At 33.4% G+C, this 14,339-nt stretch overlaps 1 protein-coding gene across 1 annotated transcript in view; it reads left to right on the forward strand.

Moving 5' to 3' along the window:
- LOC138304960 (cyclic nucleotide-binding domain-containing protein 2-like) overlaps nt 1-14,339 on the forward strand; it is a 37,547-nt gene that overhangs the window by 8,697 nt on the left and 14,511 nt on the right. The window contains 11 exon segments of the mRNA XM_069245378.1: nt 3,589-4,082; nt 4,708-4,787; nt 8,560-8,683; nt 10,287-10,361; nt 11,092-11,180; nt 11,444-11,517; nt 11,753-11,829; nt 13,077-13,160; nt 13,378-13,439; nt 13,769-13,846; nt 14,202-14,262. Coding sequence (XP_069101479.1) covers nt 3,589-4,082; nt 4,708-4,787; nt 8,560-8,683; nt 10,287-10,361; nt 11,092-11,180; nt 11,444-11,517; nt 11,753-11,829; nt 13,077-13,160; nt 13,378-13,439; nt 13,769-13,846; nt 14,202-14,262 — 1,298 coding nt within the window.

Consider the following 14,339-nt stretch of genomic DNA (forward strand, 5'->3'; position numbering starts at 1 on the left):
TTTAAATTAATGTGACAACTAGTTTTAAACTCTCCAACTGATCAAATAATCTTCAGTATAAATTATGATATTTTTTCATGTTTTAAAACGCGAAATGTGGTGTCACTGTTAGAGAGTTTGTCCCTCAAAAAGTTAGTCTACTTAAACCTGATATTTTATCTGAATGAGCCAGAGTGTGTAAAAACTAAAAATAATAATGAGCAATAAGCGATAGGAAATTATAACGAAAGTAGTCAACTCAGTACAAACAAATATTTTGTGATCTGGTTGCAAGTATATTTATGTAACAAACTGCCTTCAAACAGCGTCTGCTTCCTATTTTCGCGATATTGTTATATTGAATGAAGATATAATTAATCAATTCGATCAATGAAATGTTTTATGTATGTGTCAAGCATGTTTCATCGTATAACACATTTCATGAAAATAACATTACTCATTACTTACGGCTTACATTGGAATGAGCCAAAGAGTGAGTATCAGAATTAACCGGTGATTTTCTAAAATCCTGATACTCGCTTTTTGGTTTATCATGTGAATATCGGAGCGATACTCGCAAAAACAGACAGTCCACTTTACTTGGAAACAAATTAAAGTGACCTTAGACTGAAGGCCTAGAGGTGGATATATTGTCGTAGGGTATCGCATACATTCACAACTCAGATACTGGAAGTAGGAAAGGGTTGATATAGCCATTGCCTTTTACCCGATCCCATTGTGTATTTATATGCAATAAAACATTTTGAATAGCGTAATCGACAATAGATATCAATAAAACATGGGTTAAAATATTAATGCAGCGTTATTTATATCAGCTGATTACCACAATGTCTAGCTTTAGGCGCGTACAAGACACCAATTCAAAGACAAAGCATTGTACTTTAACAGGGAAGACTGTACACTTAGGAATTCAGTCAATGACAGAACCGCGTGGACTGATAACGGGTACCAATGTAGTACAGGCCTGGACGTTATATATACACAGATTGTAATAAAGGATTTATACAAATTATGACATTGTCATTTCCTTTCTCATTTTAGTTTACTGAAGCCATTTAAACGTGTCCCCCGGGGTCTATGTTAATTAAACACGTACTGACCATAGTGGTAACTCACGTTCCCGTTATAACAGTTGAGTATTACTTGTATTATGACAATATATTTAGAAATATACAAGCGCTTATAGCGAAGGAAACCTATTCGGACTAACAACATGTTCGTTAAGATTGTGTTACAGGAATTCGACACACAATTTAAAATTACGCTAATAAAACCAAGTAGCAATTAAGGCTACTTCTACCTGTTCCATTGCCATTTAAACAATTCAATGTGATACATGTATGATATAAAGCATATATTTCGTCTGATAAATGAAGAAAACATATGAGATTTATTAAACTTCCTAAAGATATTTTCCTTTGTGAAAGAAGGATGACTGCACTTCGTCAAGGGACACATAAATACTAATTCAAATTCTACAAATGCTGTATATAAAGCGCTACCGCTTGTAACTGTAGACATTTTTCATGTACCAAGTTCGTGATATATAAACATAAAATTGAGAAATAAATTGCTTGTTAACAAAGAATTATCTTAGATTTTACACGATACAGTTAATGCTTCGTAGAATCCCTCTGTTACCTCTTACATATGAAATTCAGGTGAAAATACCTATAAATACACTGTAATTTGTTAAATAACATTACCATCTTATTTCTAGTATTGATCACAATCGTCAATGTTACCACCTGTACAATTGTATTTGTAATATATTTATATGTTCCAAATAATGTTGAATCACAACGTGGTTTTAAGATGATTGAAAAACCGATGTCTACATAAGTCGTCACACACTGGATGGGAACTCTATTTATGGTCGATGTACACATGTAGATAAAACTCAATCACATGGGATTTAATAAAATAATGACAAATTCACTCGAGCAAATGTTTCAAGCCTCGGTGAAGACCTCCGAGCTATTTCTGTACAAGGTATGATTAGCCTTACTTTAAAAGTCTGAAATCTTTGTAGATACAAATACTTAAGTCAAAGCACATTGAACTGTTTCAGAAGTGTTTCGAAGTTTGATAATATATTGACGCATTTTATCGTTGACGTAAACCCGTTATCCATAACTTTATGAAGACGATCAACTATGTTTATAAGATTTGGACCTGACGCGTGTTTCTGAATGTTACCTGTATACATAGTCTTGTCTCCAGTATTTGATAAAGACAAACTACTTACACTGTTTTAAATACGCCAATACTGTTCCGTCAGTGTTGACACAAACTGACCTCTGACCCCGGATTTCTACTGATTGAAGATCAACAAGCTATTGAAGAATGTTTGCGCACTGCGCTTAATTAAACGTCTTCAGACAGACAATTGTGATGGTGACTATAGCAACATGTGTCTTGTACGATACATTGACGGAGTACATTAACGGAGTTCATTAAGATAATTTATCAATTTATTTCACTTGAATGTCTCAAAAGAGCTGTTTTAAAAGACACGTCTGGAGTTAAAGGGTCATGTTCAATCCAATGTCGAAGTGTCAATGAGATGAAGTTCTATGTTACTGAAATAGTTTCTGTTACAAGCATGGTTCCGTCGTGTCCAAATTGGATGTGATTACTTGGAATTACTGTGAAAGTGTGTTAAATGTCACTAGTAAATCGACATCTGGATACTGGGACTTACTGTGAAAATGTGTTAAATATTACTAGCAAATCGAAATCTGGATACTGGCAATTACTGTGAAAATGTTTTAATTATTACTAGTAAATCGAAATCTAGATACTGGGAAGTTTCTGTATGTATATTTGTCAATACAGCCTAAAACAATACCGATCTGATTCCGGCGACAATGTAGACGTTAAAAATTGATGTCAACATCTAAAATAATTTTGCAATTGTCTTACTGATAACATTCAACACAAGGTTTAAATGTCTGATTTTAAAGCATACATATTGTGGGTTAATTTCAAAGAAGACAATTATTGATTATTTGATTGATACTGACATATTTTCCCGTCTTTTTGTGTAGAGATGATTTCCGTATGTGCTAAATGAGATTTATCGCGTTTGACAAGTGATCGACAACACGTAAGATGTAACAAGGCTATACATCACTATCTATACATGTTAAACATCTTGACCTTGTGAACATTGGTTTCAGGTGAGAGTTTCACCCGCCAATCAATTTTCTCAGTCCGGTCTGAGAGCTAATACATCCTGTGTGTTGGTAAATAAGTACACTAACGCCATATGTAATCTTCGAAGGAGATATTGTTTTTTATTACTTCTTACTTTTGAAGCCTCAGTCATCCCCTTGGCTTGTTTTACTTGTAAGCCTAGGGTTACGTTACTGTATTGATCTGAATTACCTTTGGTGCTATAACGTGTCGAAGACTCACAGATATTAAAACATATCGGTGCTGTAGCGGAGATTCATTTCAATTGGGATATCTTTGAAGACGGATAAATCCGTCAAGATTAAAATTCTGACGGAATATTGCTTTTTTGGATTTAGGTATACAATTTGTCATGAACTTAAATGCAAAATGTCATAAAAACCTTTGCAGACACCAAGACGACTGCTCAGAAGCAAAATGGAAGACTTGTATTAACAGTTTTGAATTGAATTAAACTGACAATGAATCTCCTTTCAGTTGAAGGGAATCATAACCTGCGGATCCCTCGCAATGGGCGGTCAATGGGAGATGTTTTTGACATTAAAAGACGGTCTTCAATAACTGGAACTGGGAAAGGTGCTAATCTACAGAGAAGGAATTCTCAAAAATTTAGTACAATTGTAAGGTTTGCCCAGCTCGGAACTAAACATAGACTTATTCGATCTACTGGTGATGATGCCAGCAATGACGTCATGATTCCTAGTGAACGATATAGACGAGGGACGGTCCATGGCACGTCCATGGCTCTCTCAAACGGAAGTAGAGCTGGAGGCAAGCGCAGAAGTGATCCTAGTGCAACATCTACTTCCGGTATACAGGATCCGAAACTTTACCTCCTTATGCATATGTCTGCATTGGAAAGAAAACAATCAGCAAGGAAGTCGGTATGTATATAAACGAACAATAAATTTACACTTTTAGGGAGTGGATGGGTGGTTAACCGTTACTAACCATCCTCAGGCTGTCGATCGCATTTGGGACGTACTTTTATATTTTTATATCATTTAATGATCTCCTTTGAATTATACGTTGATTTTATATTTATTGACTATTAAGACCGAATGTTTATTTTTCTTACTATTTGTTTGTTTGTTTAAATAATTAACGTCCTATTAACAGCTAGGGTCATCTAAGGACGGCCTCCGATGTATGCAGTATGTAGGGTGTATGAAGTTCATGGTGCGTGTTTTGGAAGACTGCGGTATATTCATGTTATGTCTTCTTGTATGGTGGAAGTCTTGCCCTTTTTACATTGCTATATCACTGAAGCTTGCCGCCGAAGACACCAAGCAACACACCCTACCCGGTCACATTATACTGATAACGGGCGTATGCCTTTCAGAAAGACTATTCGAATGTTGATCACATAGCAGGATTGGGACTACGGGTACAATTCCTTCATTTAGGACCTGCAAGTAGACATTTACAAGTAGAACTGAGTTTTATGCTAAATTTAGTTGGATTTAAAGGGTTACTTTTACACGGTATTTTCTTCTACTTCTTTTCCAGAGAACAGTTCACAAGTTTCGAATGTGGGCATACATTTGCACAGTACTTCACAGAAAGCACAAACGATTGATAAAGCGATGGTAAGTAACTACTAAATTCGGTTATAAAAATAGCACTTAATTGGAAACACTTTAAATATAATGATCCAGGGTAAGACAAAGGCTGATGTTCGTCGGACAGGTTGTTATCATAGAACAATATGAACAGTTTTTATTATAAATAATGTTGGAAAAAATGTAAATAATTTACAAGATACTAACTGGCAATACTGGCCTACGACAATAATATATTTTAGGTTTAAGGTTTAAGACCCTATTTTAACCAGTGATTTTTTGTTTGCCTATACATCACTTCTTAGAACATGACTTAGTTGATATAAAGTGTCTATGCACACAACTAACCATAGATATTACTTTTGACTCGTAGATTTTTGTGTTGCTTGTTAATTTTTAAAATACGTAAAAAATATATATTTCAGTTTTGACCGGATTCGACTTTATTATAGTGATAATATTATAACATAATAGAGACAATAATTTTACGAAAATCACAAAACTTCTATCAATGTTGAAATAGAACTTAATTGAGACTGAAACCGCACCAGAGAAGAACATACAGTTCTGAGAAGTTATAATAATTACGTTAATGACTTGACCAGACATGCCATTCTTCTGATATTATTGACACTTTTATCCTGGTATTGAAACCGGTTTATTTGATTACCAGATCGCGACGACTCAGACGTTGTGGGTTCCGTATATTTTAGCATGGACACACATAATTGGTTCTATATTCGAAATTTTGAGAGACTGTTATTGAGACGATTTTTATTACTATAATAAAGAAAAGTTGATTCCGTGCATTGTCATTTCGATTTGTATCAAATGGTAATTTGAAGGATCGGTATTGGGAACTAGTTAACGAAATATAAATCCTATGTTTATCATAGTAAATATGAAAGATTGGCTAAGTCCTGTTGATGTTAAGATTAAATCTGAAGTCGTATTATCCAACTATTATTCACGTGGAACATATATTTAATGAAGCGTTTAACCACATTATATATGCGTGACCCGTGTATTACTATTTTATTAATAAAACAAGATAACTTTGATGTTATATTTGAAGAAAACCCGCTTTATGAACACAATCGCCTGTAATCGACTTCACAATAAACAACTTAATTACATAAATAAATATTGAGACTGCTGATTGCTAGCTGTTACCAAACACACGTATCACAGATTGTTTACATTGAGCCTAAGCCCTGACCGAGTCACTTAACAATATTACATAAGCACAATAGCGTATCGATTTTACTGGAATCATTTAAATGGCTATACATGAAGAGTACTCGGGATTTTCAGTCAGTGCCTTAAAAGCTCCTGTCTACTTCTTAACTCATGCTAGGTGTCAGTATACCTTGTTCTGTTATTGGATTGCAACATGTCAACAACAGTAATCTTATTCTCTTTTGTAAATATGCTCACGGCTCCATTAACAGTGTTTGATCTATTTTCGATACTTGTTCCCGATTTAATCCTGCCGAAAACTATGGATCAATGGTTTAAAGGGATAAAGAAAAAACAATTGAAAAACCAGACAAAGAATTATATCACAAATAACTTAAGCAAAACCATGTCTTGAACTTAATTGTCTGCTATTACTATCTATTTTACAAACCTCTCGTTTATTTTAGTGGCTTCTTCTACATGTATAAATGTTAATTTAATGTGTTCGTGTTAATGTCTATATATAATGTTGCAGACTGCCTTGAGTATTCGACAATCCGTTTTGTCTAGACAGTTGGACTTACTGCATTGCTCCATATCTAGCGACAATAAAACTAAATACCCCCTTTCATTCACATACGATTTATTTTAACGAATTTCGCTATCAAGGTAAATTCACGAATGAATATCTCCGTGAACTGATATCTTAGACCATTTTTGCACAGTTAGATTTAAAAAAGTATCTCAGTTCAATTTTAAATGCGCGCGCGGTTTCTCACAAAAGTTTGCAAACAATTTTTTTTAATACCCCGATAAAATTAAAAAATAGTGACATCAATGCTTAAAAAACCGAAGTAGATTGTCTCTTATAAAAATAGATGATAATTAAGGATGTATTCTTCTGAGGTTTCAGTCCCGTTGAAGTCTCGTTTCGACAAAGATCAAAGAAGTTATGAGATTTTAAAATACAATTTATCAATACCGGTAGCAAGTTGCCAGTTGCAAATTTTGTCAAAAAATTACAGTTCTAACTTTAGCAGATTTTTTTATACGAGGATTTTAAGAAATGGCCCATTTGGCGGCCATTTTGAAATTGTGTCTGTTTTCGCTTTGAGTAGAGCCAAAGTTATACCATTTTTTACTGAAATTGTTTTTACTTAAATCATCACTGCACCAGCACTTTTAGCTGTATCGAGCTAATTTTTGCTGTAAATCTTTACTTGATTCGTGGTAATTAACAGATAGAGCATTAATGTGTGAAATGATTCACTTTCTTCACTTTATTTTTACATTTAATGGTAATTTGATCACGTTTATTTTTCACTCTAAAATACTGAAAAATAACAAATATCCAAGTGGGGCAAAAAAGGTAAGCACACGGACCCCCAATTTTTCTGCCTGATTATGAAAGAACAACCCTTTCCCTATTAATATGCAAAATATAAACAAAAGTTTAATACCAGAACTTTTTCTATAAAGGGTTAGATTTGGCAAAAATGTCTCAAAATTAAGGAGTAGGGGTAGCATATGTTGTTATTCTGAGAAAAAATATTAGTCTTAATAATCAAAACTTGTATATTTTAAAAGAAGACTACTGAAAAATAAATTCCACAAACATTAATACATATCAAAAACCTTATTAGGAAATTATGGCTTTAATCTATTGTGTATATGGTCAAAATGGCAAAATTCCCATAAAATCCAATATTTTGTCAACTAGGTATCTTTGAGTGACAGTAGCTCAAAAACGAGCACACGGACATATGTTTTTTCTTTCATTTTCTATCATGGTATAAACTCCTCTTTCCAAAAATCTATATGAGAAAAAAAGTTTAATACAAGAAAATTTTGACTTCTCAGAGGAGTACATCGTTAAGTGACATGTACGAACATGTGTCACAGATGTACTGATCGTGGTTAGGATAACTGTAATGCTCTGAGTGATGAAGTCGCGTTTATAGAATCATTATCATGATGATAACGGTAACAATTTTTTTCTTTCTTTACTAAAAGATGTACATATACAAACAATATTTTCCTTAGATATTAGCGACTTCCGTTAATGTCAAGTTAATGTTGGTAACAAAATAGCGGTAGGCCAGGTAAACAGATAACTGTACGTGTAATTAAAACTTTTCAACGTGTATGGTCTATACCTAATATGTAAGTGCTGTACTGGCCTCCATTTTGATAGGAATTCCTCAGCTAAATAATAATACTTTCTTATTTCCACTAGTTTGAAGTTAAAGTCAAAGATGCAGCAGGCCTAAAATATCAAGTCAGATTTTAGTGCTGCTTATGATGTTTTAAAGATTAGTGCCAAAAGTATTGAAAATTATATTGACATGAATGTGTATCAAAAGGCTGTCCCTAGCAGTGTTACTAAGTCATTTATATAGTTTGTAAAATGAGGGAGCTGGTCTTGAATGAACCACCATTGAGTCTCGTGTAAAGAAACAAGATCATTTGAAGATTTCTTCCACACTCACAAAGAAGTGAGATATTGATAATACATTCAGACTTTTTATGTGTTCCTTATGTATGTTCTTACACCATCTTTATAGAAGCATTTGAAGAGGTCTTCTCCAGACGGGTTTATAATTTTGATTACTATTAACAGGAATGAAGATACCGCTTACCACTCCCAGATGGAGGATATTGATCAGTGTCTAGAAGCGGCGGAACACACTGGAGTCATCAGTAACAAACGACTAAACACAGACTACTTCAAGGCCGACAAACAGGTAGACAGACATTTACACTCTGTAATTAGGTTCTATGATACAATTGGTTATCGTTAAAGATGTCCTGACATAGTACTATATAGTTGCTAATATTCGCGGGGGTTTTATTTTCGCTAAATTCTTGGATTCATCTAAAATCGTGAAATTTAATACCTCTTGAAATTTAACAAAGTCATGATTTCACGAATTATAGCCTTTACGAATGAGGCTTTAAAAGACTAGAAAGATAATTCGCGATAATGAACCTCCGCGAATAAATCTAAAACAGTAAATCGCAAGATTGTAGACTCGCGAACTTAACAACTTTACAGTACGACAAGCCCTTTACCTCTTGGTTCCGAGTTCGAACCTCATGTGGGGCTGTTGCCAGGTACTGACCGCTGGTCGGTGGTTTTTTCTCTCCGGGTACTCCGACTTCCCTCCACAAATAAACCTGCCACGTCCCTTTAAATGACCCTAGCTGTCAATAGGACGTTAAACTTAAACTAACAAAAAATAGCTTTAATTAATAGGTTGGTGGCGGTATATCGCGTTAAAATACAAACATAACATTTATTTGTTATTATTTAATCCACTGCTTTGTTAAAATGTTCAGTATGATTATGTACGTCTAGTTTATTCCTGAAACATAATTTTGATAAAGGTCAATTCTCCCTATATAAGTAGCATATATATATATATACACTTTTATATATGTTTTCTCGACGCATGGCGTCACGGAATATTTGTATACATTAGCAGTTCAGTATTCGAAGAAGATATAATTGAAAACGGACGAAATTCACCCCAGATGCAATCGAAATAATGCTGGACTAATATATCGACAACGTCTTTATCAATTCATGCAAAAACAACATTCGAATTCGAATTAAACCAGGATTTGCTTCCCTTCTCAACGTTACTCCGTTTGATAATAATTTATTGTCAACGACATCATTAAACAGGGGCAATTTTCAAGTCGTCCCACTCCCTGTATGCTGAGCGCTAAGCAAGAGCAGAAACTATAACTTTTATAGACTTTAGTGTGTCTTTAGTAAGGTGGTGTCACGAGAGATGTAAGTTAGGGGGACCGAAACTATCCTAAATCTAGTCGTCATTAGCGATCATACAATTGGGGAATCAGGTAATTATAACGCCTTACCTGATGTGGTTTTGCCAATAATAATAAACTAAGTCGTGATAATCAACAGGATAACTTTCACAAATAACTCTTCCGAAACAATTACTTGGAATTAGTCTTTTTATGATTTTAACACCAAGACAACCACCCCATCAAGCCGACCATCACACAGAGATCCTCTCTATTGAGCAGAATACATTGTTAATACGGAATTGGCAGATATATTGTTAGTTATGCAATTAAGATAAATATTTGAAGATTACATTGGTAATATTAGCATTTTCCCCTATTTATTAGGATCACTATTTTGATATATCTGAATCGATTAGACTATCTTAACAGATAATGGTCACCCAAGGATACTGAACACTTGTGTTACATGTAGTTGTTAATGATTTGATATTTCAGCAAGTTAAATATTATAGTTTGACGCTAACAATTTTTGATATAAATTGATATGAATAAACGTTTGTGTGTGTTTAGATGCGCATGTCACAGGAAGGACGCCGGACTTTAACGAAACCTTCCGACGAGCGAACTCAAGCCGAAATCCACCATGTAAGTAAACTAATTTCCTTAAAAATACTACAACTTTAATCAATATCAATTTATTTTATACATAATAAAAATAAAGAATATGTGAGAACATGTTCGTTGACAAACATTATATGACAAATGCCCATTTAAATGGCACAAATTGATATTTAAAATTGATTAACAAATCAAATATCGATATGTATATGTGTATTTTTCCTTGCCAAAGAGATGTACATTAAGTTGGTCTCCTCTGAATCTAGCGACATCAAGCCACATGCGTAGCAAGACTATCAATGTTACATGTAACTTCATTAATGTAAAAGGATTTAATAAAAAAAACGATTCAAGGTTCAACGGGATTTATCGTAATTCTTAATTAAATTAATTGTATCAGCATATATCAATGTCTATGGAGTGATGTTAAATGGCGTTTACCTTAATGTTATGCTTGTATAAGATGCATTCTGTGTAGATTTGAATCGTCTCAGACATAAGCATACGAAGCATAACAAAACACAAATCATCACAGTTGATAATGAAAATAAGACAAAACGCATTTGTGAATAACGGAGAGAATCAGATTTCAAGAATCAGTAACTAGGTGGCCTTCAATAACCAGACCATTAGTTAAAAAAAAAAAAAAACAAAAAAAAAACACATTAACCGAAATTACATGAGTATCGTAAACTATTTGAAAGAAAGCTATTTGTTTTAATTTGCGTTGTCATTTACAATATTATTTTTATTTCAGTCGACTCTGGCACTCCGGAATGTAAAAATAATAGGGGATTATTCATTAAAGATTCAGCAGGCATTTGCTAAAGTGGGATTTTTTGAAAGGTAATTAACCTTGAACATATAATGTTGCATAAGAAAAAAATATCAACAGCGCTTTAAACAATTACATCCCATTCTTTTTTCTTTGATTAGTGTTTCTTTGATTGACATGGAACTTATGCATTTTGCTTCATCAATTTGCTCGTAAAACAGCATTTTTCATAATAATACATTTTCAACGCTCACTTCTGATAGAATAGAATGATATTCATATACCTGGTAGCTGATATGTCAATATACTGAATACGTGTTTCATTTGTGTACAGTTATGAGGCCAAACGTTTCATCGTGAAGGAAGGAGGCAAGCCTGAAAATTACTATGTCATCATATACGGCCAAAGTAAGCTTACATATCTAACTTTACATAATAATATCAGTTCTTTATCGCTTATCTTAGAATATTTCTTAATTTTTCATGATGCGTAATGACACTCATTTATCTAGTATTTATTTGTTCTTATTTACTTTACGACAATTTCTAAAGTTTGACATTTGTCCCCTTTTAACTATGATTTGTGATATAACTTATGGAACACTTTATTAACATTTTTCTTTTGTTATTCTCTCTCCAAAAGTCCTTATAGTGAAACTCGATGAACACAAGTCTACGGCGAAAACTCTAGTCAAGTTAAAACGAGGGGAGGATTTTGGGGTACGTAGTTGCACACTCATTATTATATACCATACAAACCACCCGTTGTAGTGTTTTCCAGGTGACCCTGTGTTATTCTAAATATATAACATGTTTATTTTGTTCGAGGTGTTTAGATGTAATATAAACAATAATACATAAAACAGAAATTAAATCACTGAAATTTATTTTTGTTGCAACACAACGTTTCCTTTATACTTTCGATAATAAGTCGGTGTGAGTTATCAATGATGTTGAAGTATTGATTGTAAAATTGTTGTCAATGATATTGAAGTATTGATTGTAAGAAGGTTAGCAGGTAGGTTTATCACTAGTCTGACATATAATATATCTATTCTGAGACCAAAGCAATTCTATGTAATCTCAAGATTGCAATTAAAATTTACGCTTCTTTTTATTATCCTCAGATTCCTCACAGTGTACATCTAGTTGATATTTGTATCTCTCAATATCAATAGACATTTCACAGCTTTGAAACACCTGTACGATTATTAGGAATCATGATTCAATTATATAAACATATCTGATAGAATCAAAGTAATTAAACAAAACAAAGAAGGCCTAAAATCAAAGTACATAAATGTAATTAGAGAAACAACATAGAAAACCAAAAATCAAAATGATCAAAAACAACACAAAAAGCCTAGAATCAAAGTACTTTGACTCATTAAAGACAGCCTAAAATCAAAGTAAAACATTTATTGAGATAATATGTAGAGCCCATTCAAGCACACAATGAGATTTTCCAGCAAGCTGTACAGGCCGAGTGGCGGAAATTCTCTTCGGTTTTTATCATGCTTTGTGTATGTCATTTCATCACGTTCACTATCGTGGTATTGACAATAATAAATTGATTAAACCAAAAACAGCAAACACGTCGTCCTGAGTTCCACAATGAAAGTTTAATTCGTGTGAAATCAGTGTTTACAACATTAAGAGAGCGATTCATTCATAAAGCGCCAGTATAAATGAAATAGGATGATACATTTTGGAATATGTGGGCAAAATCGGTCATAATGAACACCTACTGTAGATGATTTGGCTGAACGTGTGTGTTTTGTTTGGTTTTGAGGGTTTTTTTATTGTACAATAAATCAGTACTGTCAATATTGTATATTGTTTTTGTAATTGAATCCGTCAATATGACATCAAATTGCACTTTTTTAATCCTGACGTGTGTTATTTTACATATTTCTGAGCATGTTTTTGTATTTTGTTAAGTGTTTTTTTATACTTTAAATCCACAGGAGCTCGGAATTTACCATGGCAAACCTAGGCAAGGTTCAATTATCACAGAGACTTATACAGAGCTGCTCCGAGTATCTGCTGAGGTAAATACTTTAATTCCTCTCTGAGAGGCTTGTTTCCGCTCTTTCATAGGCTCATACAGAACTTCTTATATCATTGGCTTGTTCCCTCCGTTATATACTAAGAATGACGATATGTTTCATAAACTATCTAAAATGGAATAGTAGCAAATAATTGTTTTTTCTTTGTTATTTTGATGTAAAGTATGCAATAACGAATACATAACTATTTATGTCTCAGGATTTCAAAACGATTGTGATGGGAGGAAACAGACTAGATCCCGAAGTGGACCCTTTCCTATTGTAAGTTTTATTCACACCACTTTAATTTGTAATGTGGTCCTGGGTGCTTGGTTAAGATGTCATGACATATTACCACTATGACAAGACCTACACCTCGGGTTCACTCATTTGAAACCTGTGCGAGGTAGTTGCCAGGTACTGGTCAGAGATCGGTGGTTGGTTTTTTTCTATAGGTACCTCAACAATCATTGGTTTTCTAAACCTGTGACGTCCGTAAATTATCTTAAACGTTAACGAGTTAATCTAATCAATAGAGACGATTGCTTTTATCGTATTTAATGGAATTACAGTAGTAGGGGGAATAACTCTTACTTTCCACAATATTTCAGAAGTCAGAGTTTCCTTCAGGGCTGGCCTCTTCATATACTAAAGGAACACCCGAAACAATTCATGACCAGTTACGTTCAGTAAGTGATTAAAAATGATGAGATCATCTGTAAAGGAAATCATTTTATACAACCTGTTAAAATTCATTGTTTTTCGCAATTGCATCGTTACACTTTTTTGTTTTTGTGATAACTTATTAAGCGCACATTATAGAATCCTGAATATTGAATACTGATTAAAAAAATGATTTTTTTCTTACAGGCATATACAAAGTTTTTTTTACACTTATATTTGTAATTAAAATACATAACAAAATGTTACAGTTTCACAATTATTTTTGTTGTATATCCGTATGGTACCATTTAAGACTTTCAAGTTTTGTATCTAAACTACCAAAACAATTTCTATATTTGTGCAAAACACTTTTTCTAACAGACGTAACACTGTCATGGAGTTCGATAGCAGACGATCGGACTGGCTGTATATCGTTAAATCGGCAAGTATTTCTTATTGTATGTGATTGATGTGTTTCTAAATCTGCAAAATTATTATAATATTCTATACTTCTATTGG

The sequence above is a fragment of the Argopecten irradians genome, chromosome 12, assembly GCF_041381155.1.
Source record: "Argopecten irradians isolate NY chromosome 12, Ai_NY, whole genome shotgun sequence".
In the NCBI taxonomy this organism is placed as follows: domain Eukaryota; kingdom Metazoa; phylum Mollusca; class Bivalvia; order Pectinida; family Pectinidae; genus Argopecten; species Argopecten irradians.